At 37.4% G+C, this 17,405-nt stretch overlaps 1 protein-coding gene across 2 annotated transcripts in view; it reads left to right on the top strand.

The window, feature by feature from the left end:
- The window catches only part of NRG3 (neuregulin 3), a 436,764-nt gene that overhangs the window by 391,986 nt on the left and 27,373 nt on the right, over window positions 1–17,405 (top strand). For both annotated transcript variants that reach the window (XM_069796150.1, XM_069796149.1), the window contains exons 5-6: window positions 3,853–3,955; window positions 9,128–9,254. In XM_069796150.1, the coding sequence (XP_069652251.1) occupies window positions 3,853–3,955; window positions 9,128–9,254 (230 nt within the window). The remainder of the gene's footprint in view (window positions 1–3,852; window positions 3,956–9,127; window positions 9,255–17,405) is intronic.

Below are 17,405 nucleotides of genomic sequence, written 5' to 3'. Positions count from 1 at the left end.
GTTTCAGCTTATTTACACAACAAAACTACCGTATCCTTTAGAAGGAACAATCATGAGAAAAACGCGTCTACCATACCCTTTTTAATCCTCTAAAGACTTACGTGTATGCTTCAGTGAGTCTTTCCACATGCATAAAGCAGACAGATGACAGCCTTTAAGAGTAAATTTTAAAGAGCAAGAGAATAAAAAACCCCCAAACCCTACTACCTGGAATATGGCATGCACTTTTTTTTAGTAACAGACAGATGAAATTTGACTGTGATGTGAGTGCTGGAAGAAACTTTGCTTCCATGGATCACCAGTAGTCATTTTGTGATTCATAATGGTAGCAAATGTGTGAGATCAGCTTAGAAAAAGGAGCACTTAAGGCATGAGAAGTTTACATTCACTGGGGTGACGTGACAGAGGTGAAGGGAGAGAGACAATTTTGTAGCAGGAATGAAAATTAGTCAGGATCAATAGCATAAATAAAAATGGGCTAGACATGTAACAGCACACACAGTGAATGCGGACTTGTCTATGGGAACCCAGCCTTTCAGCAGGCTTCATGTCCCTTGTGAATTTGTCTTGTCTTTGTGTGCTGGAGAGATATTTGTTTCCATAATTTTTGTTAAACAGAATAGTCTGCATCTAAACAGTTGACTCTTAATTTTCAGCACTGTGGTCTGTGGTTGTATTACTGTTGGTATAGGTTATGTATTTTGTATAATTTGAATGCTTGGTGGAATTCATGTTCTATAGTCTTAACTCCTCAACTAAATTATCCAAGAATATCCATGGCAGTTTATATTTTGGGTTTAAGCTGAAATATTTTCTTGGCTGCTCATTAAATCAGGAATCTGCTCCCTAGAGTATTTATTTCAACAGAATGTAATCAGGGTGATTTACTTCGCAAGGTATATATGAATATATGCGAATAAAGAGAGACATCATAATTTCAGTCACACTTCAGATTACCTTGGGAAGTTTGTTTCAGTATGTAGTGTATGCACGAGTTGATGCACATCTTCAACTAAGGAGAAGGAATTTTCAGTTCTTCTCTTTTCTACACATAGAATTTCTACAGCTTTCTGTTCTGTGAGAGCAAAAGTGCTTTGCATACTTGGCTTCTGCCTTATTTAAAGGCCCTATCCAGTACACCTTGGCTAGAGAGGATCTCAGCTGTGCTATACATGCTTAGAGCAATAGCGAGGTTAAATCAAGGCAATAATGAGGAGACCTTCAAAGTTTGCAGGCTGACAGATTATATTTCTATCGGTAAGGGGGTGGGGTTTTTAAAAAAGCCAATATAGAAGATTAGAGAATGGAAAAATGCTTAAGTGGTTATACTTTAAGATGTTGGGAGTCAAAAAATGGTGGAGTCCAATATACAAATAAAGATTTAAAAGATATAAAAAAATTGAACAAAGGTGTCTAAGAAATGGAGTAAAGTTAATCAATAAGTAGTTCTTTAAATATGCACTGTACAAAATAAACAACAAGGAAAGAAAGCATTGATCAGCATGTGTTGAAAGCTTTTTGACAGGGATTAATCTGACTACACAAAAGACTTAAATCTTCACATATTTGTTTGAGCAAGATAATATTGTCTAGTCTCTGACTTGCTTTTATCTTGGTAAGACATATTCTACAGCATCTTTAACAAGACAGTGATAGCTATTCAGGACTGACGAAAGAACATAGCTGCATTAAACTCACAATTTCTCAAAAAAATAACAAAAGGAAAAAAAAAGAAAGTATTTAATGAGGACTTAGGTTGCCAGTAAATCAAAATTAAGCCTCTTTGCACACATTACTTAAATCAGTTTCTTTTAATACATAGATTTTTTTATATATATTTATACGCACTATTTGAGTGAAATTACAGTTCATAAGTATGTATGTTTTAGTTGTGGTCTTAGGCAGTAGGTGCTGAAATTGGTATTCAGGCAGAATAGATTAACAATTGCTGAACTGAACAATTCAAGTATTTGCAGTGTGATCCACCTCAACATAATAGTTCAAAATTTTTAAGATTAGTCCTTTGTGTACTGCAGTAGAAATGGAAGGTGGATAATTGTGTTTACACAGGCTAGTAAAAATAAACAGACAAAACAAAAAAAAGAAATTAAAGCCCCAAACATTTAATTCATTGCTAATGAGGATTTGCTGTCTAGATTCAGATTTTGTACATGCCCATGAGGAATGAGCCTAAAGCTCTACTGGAATCAGTTTTACTGCAATGTTATCAGGATTTCCTATTGAATTACAACCTTTCCAGATATATTTCAGACATGTAAAAAGTGTAAGTTACTATATTTGCTTCTTTTTAAGACAATGTTTTCGAAGTAGAACTTTCAGAATTTCAAAATTAAATGAGGGGGAAAAGTTGACAGGAGCTGAAGACATTTTCCATCTTAGAAATGGCTTCTGAATCACTGTGGTATTCTTTGAGTGAGCAAGTAAAGAAGTCATTAAGAAATAAAGTTTTGGTACTTGTAATTTTATTTGAAATAGCTTATGAAAAAGGACTAGGACTTTTACAAGAGGCAAGTGACTGTATTTAAGATTCCAAATGTTTACTAGCAGCACTGTGATATTCCTTCTTGAGAAATTAATAATTAGTACTGATTAGGATACTGCACATAGTCTTCAGTCATTATGACACCAGATAGTATTTGACTGAACTTCCAGCTAGGTGTAGATTTTTTTCAATATTTGCCTAAATTCACCTTGATGTTGTCATACAATATTTTATTCTTGTGAACCTGAGACTTACGAACCTGGAACATGGAGTTACTGTCACCTACTTGACATGTGTGTCTGGTATTCATATTAATGGGGGGGTGGTCTGCACTGAAGATCTCCAACCTAGAAAGGCAATGTATGTTTGTTGGTGTATGGTGCTTGTCCTGTGCTTTGATAATCTTATGTGTTGTGTTTCTACCTAAAATATATGAATGAAAATACTGGTTTGTATGTTGCATGTTTGGAGAAACTGATCTTAAAAAATAACAATCTGGTTAGCATGCTAGCACTTTGGACTGGAGAAGCAGTTGAAATAATAAAAATAAAATATAACACTTAAGGAGCTGTTGATGAATTCAGTGTGTGAAACTCCAGTTGCCTATCAGCTTCTGTCTGCTGTCATGAATGAGTCTTTTCTTTTCTTAGCTTTTTTCTCTTTTTTTTCTTTCATTCTGTTCCTGTTTTAAAATTAATTAGAAGATTATGAGATTTATTAAGGAAACTTCTTTTTAAAAAATAGACTCCCATGAAAGCAATATCTGGTGCATTGTAGCATAGTAGTCACTGGGTTCCATCCAAGTTGATTAAATTAATTTTTTACTGTGGTATGTTGTACATAAGCTTCAAGTACAGGGAATGACATGGGAGTAAGGCACTGTAATCACCATTCGGTCAAAAAAAAAACCCTTACATTTTGGGGGTAGGTAAAAAAGAATTCTGAATCTTATGGGACCTTGTGAGAGCTCTGATGGGTCTTCCCTTAAGCCAGAAAAACTCCATGGTTCTAGGGCTCTTTCTCCTATTGACAGTAGAAGCTTTCTAAAAAAGCTGAAAAATAGCATGTAGGGCAGAGAAAATATTAAACTATCCTGGGTTTTATTATTATTCATCTCTCAGTGTGTATTGGAACCATATTCTAAAACTTTCCTAGGAGGCCATGACTCTGTGAACCTTACCTAGATGAGAGGTTCAGAGAAGCATCCATTCTGTTGAGGAATTGGCCAACCCAGACTGCCAAATCTCTTGTATCTGTCCATCATTAGTGAAACCATGATGTGCTGAAATCCACTTTTCACAAGTATTGTTTTCTGATGCTTTCATAATTCTCAATTTTGCTGTTCACAGAGAGCGAAGAAGTGTACCAGCGCCAAGTGCTGTCTATTTCCTGTATCGTCTTTGGCATAGTCGTAGTGGGCATGCTTTGTGCAGCGTTCTACTTCAAAACAAAGTAAGAGCCTTCGTCTAGCGTGTTTGTTATTTAGCTTCTGTCCTTTTTACGGCTTTACAATTCTTCAGCTTCTCCCCTCCTTTTGAAGCTGTTGTTATCTCTGGACAGGCTAGAACAGTTCCCCATGGCTACACTATTTAAGTTCAAAAAAAAAAAAAAGTAAACAGGAGTAATATGTCTTCTTGTTTCAATTTTCTGACATCAGGAAAGAAGGGATTGTGTCCTTTTCAGCTCTTTTTTTGACAACAATAATTTTGTGTCTTTTACTATCAGTGCGATAATCACTTTCCTCTTCTGAAAATAAGTTTAAACATACCATCTCCTTTTTACATTTCATTTCATATCCCTGAATGTTCCTTTTGTTTCTGTATGCTGAGAACAAAGGTAGAGTTAGAAATGCAGGAAGAGACAAGTTCTCTGCAGATATCTGTAACCTGCTAATAGTTGTAAACTGCTGACGTAGTTGCATAATGAGTATCTGTAATGCGCAAGCATATTGAACTATGCAGGTATGGTGGAATCATCTGTACTAAACTATTTTCAGGTGAAATACTCACTTTCCACTCTATCTTCCCAACTGAACATTATTTTATAATATTTATTGTTATGTGTGTAATTTGAGTTGCAAAAACCTCATAGCAATTACATTACATGCTTGTCAGTGCCACTGTATCTATAAATATGTTCTGTATGGTTATCATCCCTCATTCCTATTCCAGCTGGAGCTAATGAGAGAACACATATGAATATAAATAGTACCTGCGTGAAGTTAGTCACGGTGGCAGAGCATCAAAAATGTGGAGGTTTGCGCTATTTAAAAGTTTGGATGCTTATCTGAATCCCCCTTTTTAGAATTTATTTTAATGGGTAGGAAATCTGATGAGGACTACTTTTTATTTAAAAAAAAAATAAAATTGACATTTCTATCAGGAAAAAAAAGAAGTTGGAAAAATCACCAGGTCTTTTTTTTTCCCCCTTTTTCTTCCCCTCAAACTTCAGGGGTAGTTTGTGCATGATTTGAGTGAAGGTTTGAGTTGGTTCATGTTTCATCTAAACACTCCTACCTGTTCTAACGTCTTGAGGGATTTTGTTTAATTGTTCTTTGGACCTAGAGTATGACAGTGATGCTAGCTGGGAGGATGCTGTGGCAGGACAGTTTGTCTCTGCAAACTCTTTGGTTGTAGAATAAATTGTGAGCAGACACAGCCATTTTGCCACTGCATTAGAAATGTCATTATGCATTTTCGTTCTGCAGAAGAAAGAAAAAGAGAATAAGGTGTTCCTGTTATTCCTGGAAAGGCTTGGGTTTTTTGGTGATGAAGAGAGATTCAGAAAAGGCAAAATGGGATTGTCAGTTGGAAGAACGTGCAGTCAACAACAGAGCATAGTGTGAATAAAATGTTCCTCTGTTATTCAGCTGTTGCCCTCTTGGTTTTGCGCTGTTGTAGGGAGTGGTGGAGAGCTGGGTTGGAACAGCCTTCAAAATACCATGACTTTGATGAGGTGGTGGGGAGAGCTGTGTCTAAAAAGAACGAGTAGAAATAACACTTCAAAGATGAACTCACAGGACAATAGTGCTTCATCATCTCAGTCGGAGGTGGGGGTGTTGGGTTTGGCTTTTTATCTGCATTATAAATATGATAGTTGAGGGTTACTAGGAAGAGTTGAAGTGTGCTTATGCCAGATTCTAGGAACTGCAGTTTGAAGAGTAATGAGAAAATGAGCACCTCCAGTTGAGTCAAGGGGTCTTATCAAATAAATGAAATGCAGTAATGGTAAGATACTAATCAATCCCTAACTCCCTGGCTGTGGCTCCATCTGGCAAACTGTCCAAAAAGTAAATAAGAGTGTCTAAACTGGGTTGCATAGAGGCCACATAAAACAGTATCATAACTGTGACACTGGCCAGTGTCTTAAGGGTGTAAAACCCAACAAATATAAAGCACCTCAACCCTTATCATATGTTAGCTTTTAGTCCACAGATTTTCAGGAGCTTCTTCATCAGGCAGATGTACCTTGATCATGCTTAAGAGTTATCAAAGCATTCCTCCTGCACGGGGGATAATCCTTGGGTTTAATTTGATATATCAAAAATTTAAAATATTGCTAATAGCTACAGAAACTCTGAATAGTGCACCCTTTAAGAAAAAAGTTTCCATGAAGACACTGGCTCTGACTTTCTTAGTCTGACAATTGTATAATACCTGCTGCTCGAAATGTGCACTTCCCTATGCACCATTAAATTAAAAGTCCTTCTTTAAAATAAATTCAATCTGAGAAAGTTTAGAACTATAATTAAACACTATGCGCTTCCAATTATTCCTTTTAGGGTAATCAAGAAAGAGCTGTAAGTGCTAGCAACAGAGGGAGAGTACAGTAATGGGCTGCCCTTTATGGCTTAGACTTTTATAAATGACTAGTGACTTTATTTCTTGCTGAAGTAACAACACTTTATTGCCAAATATCTCTAAAGTAGAACATATAAGGCCCATTTGTTTTAAAAACAAAAATTATAAAATCAATACATTAAATGGAGAGTAACTTTGAATTATTAATAGTTTCTAGTTTTATAACTGCATTCTATAGTTTGGCAAAATGAATATGCATAAACCTAATATTAATGTTAGGTTGCATGAACATAAAAGGAAATTAATTATTAGATTGTTTATCTCAGTAAATTACCTTCGGGAATCTCAATTGTAATGTTAAAGATTGCAGCAGTGAAGCTGAATATTCCAGTTTACTTACATGAGTTTATGCATGCGGAAACAACTCTAAACCCAGGTTTTCTAAAGAAATCCAAATTGGAGTTCCAAAAATTTGTAATTTGTTTTGTTATGTTCCTGATTAAATTCCAGGAACATTGTATGTACAGGAGAGATTCCCAAGTTCTGATGCTGTGATCATGTTTTGCTGTCATTGTTTAGACTTTACATGAAGCCTCCACTCAAAAACAGTCATCAAAAAAGACTGGATGTTCCATAACCATTATGGAGACCAACATGCAAGTGGCTGGCTTTCCAGTAGGACATACAGATCCATATGCTTATTTCCTTAGTGTATCTAATTTAGCTGGTCAGAAAATAATTATTCATACAAACTCCAGAGTTGGTTTTGTGAATTTCCCCTGGAAATTAATGAGAAGCCGAAGAGTTCATTTTGCCATTTTACAAATGACATTATTCAATTTCATTGATTTCAAAAATAAGTAGATATCAAAAAATGTTTTTAAAAGAGATGCTTCAGAATCAACTAAGTAATTTAATTTCACAGTATAATCCTTCAGATTATATATCTATTCAGGTTATTCTGATATTAACTTTAGAAGTTATTTTAGCTAAGGAAGAATTTTGAAAGTTTAATGGTTTTGTGCTTGAGAAATTATTTCCTCACCCACCCATATTCATAAATCTTAGTAATTATGAGCTCCCAGCTATACTCAAAACAAGCCACTCATATTTGTAACATGCTTACAATGTAAATTCATTCCTTTTCATTTGCCATGCTGTTTCAAAATAGGATGGAAATAGAAAGCATAAGAGATACTTATAGAGTCCGAGATTTATTACAGTTTATGACCTGTTTTCAGGAAACATGCTATAACAAATACCTGGTTCTAAGCAGGTGCTTACAGCTTGTTGAATTTAAGCAAATGCTTAAATTGTGCAGCGCCGGATCAGAACTAAGGGACTCAAAGGCAGAGGAAATCCCATATATTTATTTTAGTATATTAAAAACTATATTATTAAAGTTGAATATCTGAACTGTGATACTTCTTACTGCTTTCTTTCATACTGAGAGAACCTATCCTTTCTCACAGTTTCCCCCCTTGATCGCTTAAGTAAGTAATTTTCCTCTGGTTTCTTACACTTTTCTGCACTAGATACAGACTCCACTGAAAGAAGTTAAAATTACTTTTGTATTTCATTTGGTGTGAAATTCATTGGCCTGAGTCAAGATGCTGTCAACCTTGACAATGTCACAAGGCTTTCAGCAGCAAAATCAGCAGAAATTTTTCAAACTGTTGCTGAAGCTTCTTTGCTAAAATTTCAAATTTCAGTATGGAAAGACTATATTTCCTTTCTTTCTTATTGGCATTTCTCTGAAATCACTTCCTTCTGAAATTTGGCTCTTCACCAATTGCTGTCCAAAAGCTGCTGGTGGCATAACAAAGTGCTGCTGCTGCTGGCAAGTCCTTGACCTTGCTGGGCGGTTTCCAGGGCCTTTGTAGGTTCGCTGCTGGAGATGCATCGGCTGGGGAGAAAAAGGAAGGAAGGAAGGAAGGAAGGAAAGAAGGAAGGAATTAAAATAGTATTGTGGAGTTATTTCTTACGATCATTTAAAACTGATAGGTCTCAGACAATGTAGCTTATCAAAAGAATGGAGACTGATAAAAGACCTGAAATATGTTTTGCTAACAGTTTTTGCTCAGCTAAGATACCTGTTTGCAGAAGATAAATATTTAAAATAAAGTTTGCTGCCTTATATCCTCAATCAAGTACAGAACTTTGAAACTGTTTGTCAATGTAGTGTGGCAGAAACAGAAAGCCTTTATTAATAGTGTAGTTATCTTCTGAATATTGCAAGTGATTCATGTAGTGGTATTCCTAGCCCTGACATAATGAATCATAGTAGAATATGTCAAAAACACAGCCTCAGATACTGTACTGATGGTTTTTTTCCAGGTTTAAGCATGTAAGCAAAAGCTGGTCTATACAAGGCACTGGGTTGTAGGTCAGGTCTAATCAGCTAGCAGAAATCTTTGATTCTTCAACACTTTTTATAACTAACAGGGGCTAATGCCTGCTGTATTTGCCAAAATCTTGTTCCAAATCAGAGCAAAATGCTTTTTAAATATTCAGGCCTACTTGCAAGCTATTGTTAAATATGCAATAGATGATTTAAAAATTTCTGCACTAAACCAACTAGCATGCTATTATAGTAATCTGAGAACAGAAGATATTTTAAAGAGAAGAGCTGGTTTTTTCCTTTCTTAAGCCTCACCAGAAAATGACCACTGCATTGAAATATTAGACACTAGTGAATTAGCTCAGCTGGTTAATCTAATACAGTGAAGTTTTGAACAAAGGGAACCATGGCTATAAAAATATCACGGCTATAGTAGAAGATCAAGCTAGCTCTTTCTTACATGAATTTTATTTCTCTCTGCAGGAAACAAACAAAGCAAATTCATGAACAGCTGAAAGAAACACAGAATAGGAAAACCTACAGCCTAAATGCTTCCAGCATGATGGCAAAGTCAGAGTGTATGGCACAAAGCCGAGTCCAGCTGCAAAATGTAAGTAATTCTGCCAGCTACAACACTTAATAGCCTGGCTGAGTTCCTGCTGCTGATGGCAGCACATCGCCATGTTGCTATTAGCATCCGAGCAATGGGAACAAGAATTCTCGCCTCTTTCATAAAATGTTTTCTATATGCCCATTAATGGAAAACACTGACCAGGGATTTTTTTCCTAAAGTTATTTCAATGGATCCTGGTACATTTTGTTCATGTAATAGACCTTGCTGAGCCCCCTAGCTCTGCATCCAGGAGTGGAAGTAACTATTACAGTTTCCGGCAATACCTTAGCTCATATGTATGGTTTGTAGGTGAAATGGGGGTCCTTGAACGTAAGTGATTTCAAGTCTTCCAATAATTAATGAACCTGCATGAAAAAATGTAGAGATTTGTCACAGTTAATTCAGAGTAAATTCAAAATCTAGAACTCAATTTACAGATGTAAACTAGTGCCCAAGGGAAGAGTGTGCAGATGGTCTCATTTTCCTGGGTCTTGATTTAAAGGGATTTTTGATACCAGAAAGAGATTAGTTTTTCAAACTAATTTGAAATTTATTTAGTCATTTTCTGTGTATAGTTATATGTAAGTTAATAAAATCCCACAATCACGAAATACATACAGCAAATGTGAATTAAGGAACTTGAAGACGACCAATTTGTTTAACCCTGGATGACAGGTATTTTCCAATCCATGTCATTCTTTTCCCCCAGTCATAAACATTTAGTGCTGTCTTATTTTGAACAAAGTCTTTAGAACAACTGAGAAGGTTCCTGGTAGCAATATAATAGGAAATCATAAAAGATGTATTGAAGCCTTTCTAAATGCTTAAGTCTTCTGTAAAAAAAATAGTATCTTAGCTTTGCTTAAAGGGCTGACTACCTTATTTGCCAGATTCCATCAAAATAGTGGGTGTTTAGCAAAAGTGAGCACTCATGCCCACTTAGCCACGGATGTCTCAACTCCTGGTTTACATCCAATTAACATAGAAATAAGTATAAGCCCTTTTAACCAATTGAGAGTAAGCAGAGCCCCCATGCTATGATAGAGGAGTTGTCAAAGCATTGCTTGTGTTCGCTAAAAGTTTTGTTTTATAGGAGCACCATTGTGGTCATGATATGCTTTGTGTTTCAGGAAACATATGCTATTTCAAGAAGGAAGATAGCTCCACTAAATTAACATAATCACAGTTTAGGGAATCTTGTGCAATTCTTTGTTTCACTTTCAGTTCATTCAGTCATATATTACTTTTAGCCCCTAAAAAGAAGCTGTTGGGAGCATTGTTGGGTTATAATGATGGCAACAAAAGGTAAAGTTATAAAGAGCCTTTGTGATTTTTTTGTTCTAACATATAAAGTAGGTCTTGGTTATCACTAAGAATATGTTCTTTGCCTTTTTCTCACTGTAATTCAGTGCGATATTTTGTCAACCCATCATCACCGTGAACTATTTGATATCTTCTGCGCAGCTGGCAAACACATCAACAAGCTTTATTTAAGTCTTTTTCTTTTGCCATAACAATAGCCATAGTGGCCGAAGTGGCAGTTTGTAGATTCCAGATATTAGAAATTGAAAACCATTATTATTCTTCATTATTTTAATCCAGATTTGCTTTTCAGCTTTTAATGCTGTTCAGACTGGCATTATCAGTGCTGGTAATTAACACACCATTTTCTTGTTCTTGTGGCTGCTTGCAGGCAGCTCTTTTCCTCCTTGCCATTAATGCATTTTCCCTTTGGGAGCAAAGATACTAAGGAAGAAAAACAGAATGACCTTGTACAGGATGTAGCGTAACAGTGCAGGGTAGGAATGGTTTCTATTGTTAGCAAGATTTTAGTGCAGGAATGCATGAAGGCAGATCATGAAATATTTACAAAACTTGGCAGATTGGAGGGGGGAAGAAAGGACAGGGGGTATGGCGAAGCAACACAAAAGAACTTTGAAATGGTATTTCATAGGAATGGCTGAGTGGCTCCCCATCAGAGACCAGAGATCCGCCCTGGGCGTATCTGCTGGGTGGGAAAGGGACCCGGCAGTGGTGTGGGGAGGAGAGTGCTCCTGCTGCCACTCGCTCCAGCGGCTCTGCTGCTGCCTTTCTGCCGGTCACTGCCTGGATGTGATCTCTCTGCAATTCCATTCTGCGGCTCTCACCACATGGGTTTGGCGAGAAATCTTAGTTCTCTTCATTTCCAACAGCCAATAAATAAAAGTAAATAAATTAAGGTGGTTATTTTCTGGAGACTTGGCCTCCAGTCTGGCATTTTGGTTTATGTAATCCTGGAAGCTGTTTCTTTTCCTACTCCAAGTGTTCCTCTTACATGGGAAAACTGTCTTGTTTGTATGTCACCTTTCTTCCCCTAAAAGATTCTCCCATATTTTTCTCCTGCCTATTTTGAATGGACCTGGTGATGTTTTCAGGTTTTTCACCCTGCTTTTTCCTCTTCTAGAGAACACATTAGTGTAGACCTGAGAATAGTTGCATAAGGTTCCTTATTCTTGATGACTATTCTAATAATGTCTATTCTGAAACAGCCATCACATTTTGACTCAGAGGTTACTACAATTAGTAGAGGATGCATGGATCTTTCCAAATGCTGTGTTGCTCTAGAAAGAGGTTTTATTTATTTTCCAAGACCCAAGGTATAGCAGATAGAGTTTCAAGTGGTTTGTGGCTGTAAAGATCTTGACCAATCTCAGTGAAATACTTTTTCTCCTCATCATTCCTTTTTTCGCTTTTTACCCTTGACTGGACTTAAGCAAAAGAATTATTTTTCATTACTTGTTTTCAAAGCCAACTTTGAATCTTTTCTTAAATGAGAGAAGCCATGTGAATGTATCAAAATTGCTGTTAACAGAAAAACCACACATTTTGGTTTTGAACCAAGTATTAAAATGAATTACAAATTTGCATTTTATTCTAGCCTAACTCGTTATACTTGCAGCTGTTTGCATTACTGCAGAAGGAAAAGGACTTCAGACGTCAGTCCCTATGATATCCCACCTCTGTGCCAATTAAAGCTTCTTTACAGTAGTGTGATTATGAGAACCATATACAAGGTTAAAAGCTCTGAATGGTTTGCTTTTAAAACACTCTCCATTTGTATCAGAATTCTCCTGGTGCATCCTAGACTGTGGGTTATGTTGCAGCAATTCTTATTTCAAAAGGCAGTGTTTTAAGAAATGGATTCGAAGCATTGGACATTCCCCCAGGTTCATTAAACAGCCATATGGCAGGATTGCTCTTTCAGATGTGGATATTCAAGTTAAGCAACAGGATATTCAGAAAAAAATGGAGCTGGCCAACTGAAAAATGTAGGCTTTTTAGAACTCCCTTCATTTAAGAAGTTACTCTCTTTGGGGTTTGCCCTCTGTGATCAGCAGGGTAAACACAAGCAAGGAAGAATGGCCACATCCAGCACCTCCCTTGGCAAGCCCCGAGGTTGAGGAAGGATGCAAGGAGAGTTAGGCATCTAAGTTAAAACATGGATGCCTCCCTGTCATTTGCTATATTGCAGCGAATAAAGCTTTTTGTTTGCATAGACAATATTTTGAGGTGACATATGCTTTTCCTTCCCGCACTCAAATGCGTTACACCTCCTCCGCTTCCTTCCTCTGCTCAGTTGTTATTCTGTAAAGTAAAAAAAAGGGTTAGATTTTGTCAGGACAGCTGTATTCTCTCTGAACTCCTGCTGCTCATAGCTGGTAATTGTGTTCACCTGCGCCAAGTCTATTTCTCTCAGTATCGATTCCATTATTTTGTTAGGGATGCAAATTAGATGAAAAATACTGTATACTGTAAGGAGGATTCATAAATAACTGCTTGAACACAGCTCCTAGTGTCTCTTCTGAATCTCCTTCAAGTCCACTGCTTTTCCCAAATATTCTGGCAGCAACACACTTAATTTCTTGCTAGGTTTTCTAGTGTCTTGGATTTGGATACTAATGCACTGGTAATCTTGCTATAATTCTTCAGTCAGGAAAAGATAGATGTGTGAGTTTTTAATGCAGGATCTTTGAGGTACACAGGAGATTCAGATTTATTTCACCTAATGCATGAAACTTAGGACTTCCTAGTATTATGTACCCCTTCCCAAAGAGGTAATATTATCTTCAAAAGATATTTAACAAATGCGCTCCACAGGACTGCAGCAAATGGTTCTGTGTCCTCATAGGCAAAAGGAAGTAAATTGTCATTCTCAGCTGCCCCTCATAGAAAGACAAGTGCTCTGTGTGTCCTCATACACCATGCAAGGGGTGAGAGGAGGTGTTGCGGCCCTCCTTCTGGTTTTCTGTAGTTCACCAGCCTTCATGAGTCTTAATAGTGATCCTAATTACTACCTCCTTTTTCCACCTCAACTAGAGGGTTTCTTTAAATTCTCATAACTTGGCAAATATGTCATGCAATAACAAAAAAAAAAGCAGCTGAAACCTTGCCATTCCTTTAGTGATTCTAAGAGTTGTCATGGTTGTTTAAAGTGGCCTTTTTCACCTTTGTGGATTTTAATACCTTCTCCCACGGCACAAAGTGGATCTATTAATTCCCTATCACTTTCCCTCTAAGGTGGTTAATATGCTTTTCATGCTGTAGTGTGTGGTTTCACTTTTCACTACACTCGTTCCTAATAGCTTGCAATCACTAGCTCCAGGTTTCTGATAGTCTTATAATGAGGGGAGGAAAATGCTCTTTTTTGTGTCTTGTTGCCTTTTGTTGATAGTAGTAGGAAATAAATTCTTTTTAGTCACTGTGATAGAAATGCAATTAATATATGTTGAGCAACAGATACACTTAAATCTTTTAAAAGATTACTGTGTAGTTTTACCTGAGTTGCGATGTGATTTATCAGCTAAGATCAAGAGCACATTTCCCATTTCTATCTCGCATGTCTACTTAGGAAGAACTGCCAGAATAGACAAACTTGAATTTACTGGCCTCTGTCTAGAGCTAGGGTTGGTAACAAAACATATAAAGCATATGGGAGCAGCTGTAAGGAAGTTAAATATACCACCTGATGGGCTTTTGTGCAAGGTCAGCCCGTCCAGAAAAATCACTGGCTCTTTACCTCCTCGAGGCACCCACTCTGAATCTAATTTAAAGCTGACCCCTCTGCCTTCTCAGTCCTTTTTGAAATGGGATCCCCACATCACCTCTCTTCCAATGCCACATGCATTTCTGGACTTTTTATTATTACTATTTTGGGAAAATCATTGAGGAGGAAGAGCTAAGAAAAGCTGGGGGGAGGGATGGGTGCTTTGTTTTGCATAATACTAGGACAAGAGTGTCAAACTGTTCTGTAGCACTTGAGTGGCATTTGTTATCCATGGATCCTACATTTTACAATAAAGGATACAAGGCATAGAGCAGGGGAATTACATGCTCACAATCATACAGTAGGTCAGTGGCAGAGGCTGATTTCTTGTCTCCTGGCCCAGGCTGCCTTTTGCAGATTAGCTTAGCATTAACTAGCAGCATGTGGATTTTTATTGTCAAAGAGCTGAGTAATTGTACATAGCAGATGATTTTCTTCATGAAACCGTGAAAAATTGAAAATTTGCAAAATGGTTTATTTTTAAATGCTATCATTATTCTTTAATTTATTTAGCCATATGCATCAGCGTTTCTCAGTAATTGCTCAAACAAGCACAAATAATTAAGCAAGACAATAAAACCATAAAAAACCAAATACTGATAAGCTTTCAGTGATGTTTTCAACCTACTGGAACAGTCCTTTGAAAGTATTTCACAGCTTATTCTCCATCATGGCTGAGTATTCAGCAGCTCACAACACTCAGAGGGCTCTGCAGAGCTCAGCCCAGGTGAGAACTGGGCTGTGGAAGCAGCGGGATGGGCTCTGCTGGGATACTGATGGGGAGTAATCCTATAACATACTTCTGGGGGCACCAACGGATACTGCTGTAAACTCCCCGCAGAAATCTGTAGATATTTTCCTCCAGAGATGATCTCAGAGAAAGGCTGTCGCACTTATGGTTAAGCTAAAGGAGAATAAACCCAACGGTGTTTAGACCTATTAAAATGTAAGAACAATGTGATACATCCAAATCAGTTCAATTACATTGTTCAAATTCTCTGTATATTCACACCCTCAATTTAAATCGTGATTCACATTTTTGTTGTAATTAATGTTATGGCTGTTATGGTATGGTATATCTGAAAATGGTGTAAAATAAATGTTCGGTTAGAGGGGAAAAAAGTCCTTTGCAGGCTGCGTCTGGGTGGTGCTGGATGTTGGACCTTCGGTATAGTTTGCTAGGCAGCATCAGAGCAGCTTCTGGGAGTCCTGGTTTTTCTCTGTTGTGATGAGGAAAGACTCTGTATACCATTGCTCCAGCCCACATCCACCTTAACCATGGATGCAGCAAAAGGCACAGCTTATCTCTAATTACCCTTCATGATTCCCTTCATATTCATGGTCTTATAAGCCATTCGGACCGTCAATTTAGTATCATGAACAAACACAAAAGGGACAGAAATAGCTTCCTGGCACTAACAACCCATTCTTTACATAGCTCAAATTGATTTATTCAGGTCAGAAATCAAAGACAGTTTCATTTCTGCAGCTGGCAGGATAACTATTAAAGTTTAAAACCTTCACAGGCATAAGTACCTTAAAAATTGTACTTCTGCCTGAATATTTTATCTACAACATTTACAAGTGACAACTAAGATCATGGTAACTGAAAGAAATAAGAGTGGAATGTGTTTCTTATTATTTCAGTTGTATTTACTTCATGCATGTGGCAATGTTTTGCATATTGTCACTCATAGCTTTGCCTTCAGAAGCACATGTGCAGTGATCTTGGCCCTGTTTATGGGGGTATTTTGGACAAGAGAAAGAGGGAGAAGAGTATTGGAGAAAAATTTGAAGATCTGTTATTTTATCTATAGAAATCGGTCATAAGAAGTCTGAGTAGATGGACTAAAATTGCATGTAACCCATTTTTTAAAGAGTAACCTTGTATAACTTTCCTTTTGGATTTTGCTGAAGTCTGAGGAAATGTAGATAAGAATAAGTGAGAATCAGAAAATAATTCTGTATTTTTAAGGAGTTATTGGTCTTTTCTTAGTCAACAAAATAATTCTGAAGAACTGTACTTTGAAAGAAATCTTGCAATCTTCTCCATGAATTTTTGCTATTGTATCATAGCATGGCATTTTTTACCACTGATTTTTTTATATTATTACTATTTTAATTTGTATTTTCTTGATAAAATATTTAGTCATGTAATAGAATGATAGAATCATTTAGGTTGGAAAAGACCTTCAAGATCATCAAGTCCAACCATCAACCATGCCCACTAAACCATGTCCTGAAGTGCCTTGTCTACACGCTTTTTGAATACCTCCAGGGATGGTGACTCAGCCCTGGGCAGCCTGTTCCAATACCTGATGACCCTTTCAGTAAAGAAATTTTTCCTAATATCCAACTTAAACCTCCCCTGCCACAACTTGAGGCCATTTCCTCTCGTCCTATCTCCAGCCACCTGACAGAAGAGACCAGCACCCACCTCACTACAACCCCCCTTCAGGTAGTTGTAGAGAGCGATAAGGTCTCCCCTCAGCCTCCTCTTTTCTAAACTAAACAGCCCCAGCTCCCTCAGCTGCTCCTCATAAGACTTGTGCTCCAGGCCCCTCACCAACTTGGTTGCCCTTCTCTGGACACGCTCCAGCACCTCAGTGTCTTTCCTGTAGTGAGGGGCCCAAAACTGAACACAGGACTCGAGGTGCGGCCTCACCAGTGCCCAGTACAGGGGGACGGACACTCACTTCCCGGCTCCAGCTGGCCACACTGTTTCTGATACAGGCCAGGATGCCATTGGCCTTCCACAATACCAGTTTGTTGTAAAGATAACAAGGATATCTAGGTATCTAGTATTAAAAATACAAACTCAATACAGAAAGAATTGGATTAAAGAAAAGTGGACCAATGTTTAGTGCAGGTCATTGTGATGCAATGTAAAAAATCTGCAAAGTGCAGTATTTTTCATACCTGTGTGGAAATGTGGGTTAACGTCTCATAGGTCTGAGATATTGTCCAGTAACCACTAACAACATTGATTCTTCTTCCAAGCCAAAATGCAGCTTTTTTTATACTTTGCCTTTCTGGCTCCATTCAGGATCAGAGGCACAATTTTT

The sequence above is a fragment of the Haliaeetus albicilla genome, chromosome 11 (assembly GCF_947461875.1).
Source record: "Haliaeetus albicilla chromosome 11, bHalAlb1.1, whole genome shotgun sequence".
Taxonomy (NCBI): Eukaryota; Metazoa; Chordata; class Aves; order Accipitriformes; family Accipitridae; genus Haliaeetus; species Haliaeetus albicilla.
The sequence above is the reverse complement of the archived record's forward strand: the minus strand, read 5'-3'. Positions and strand labels throughout refer to the sequence as shown.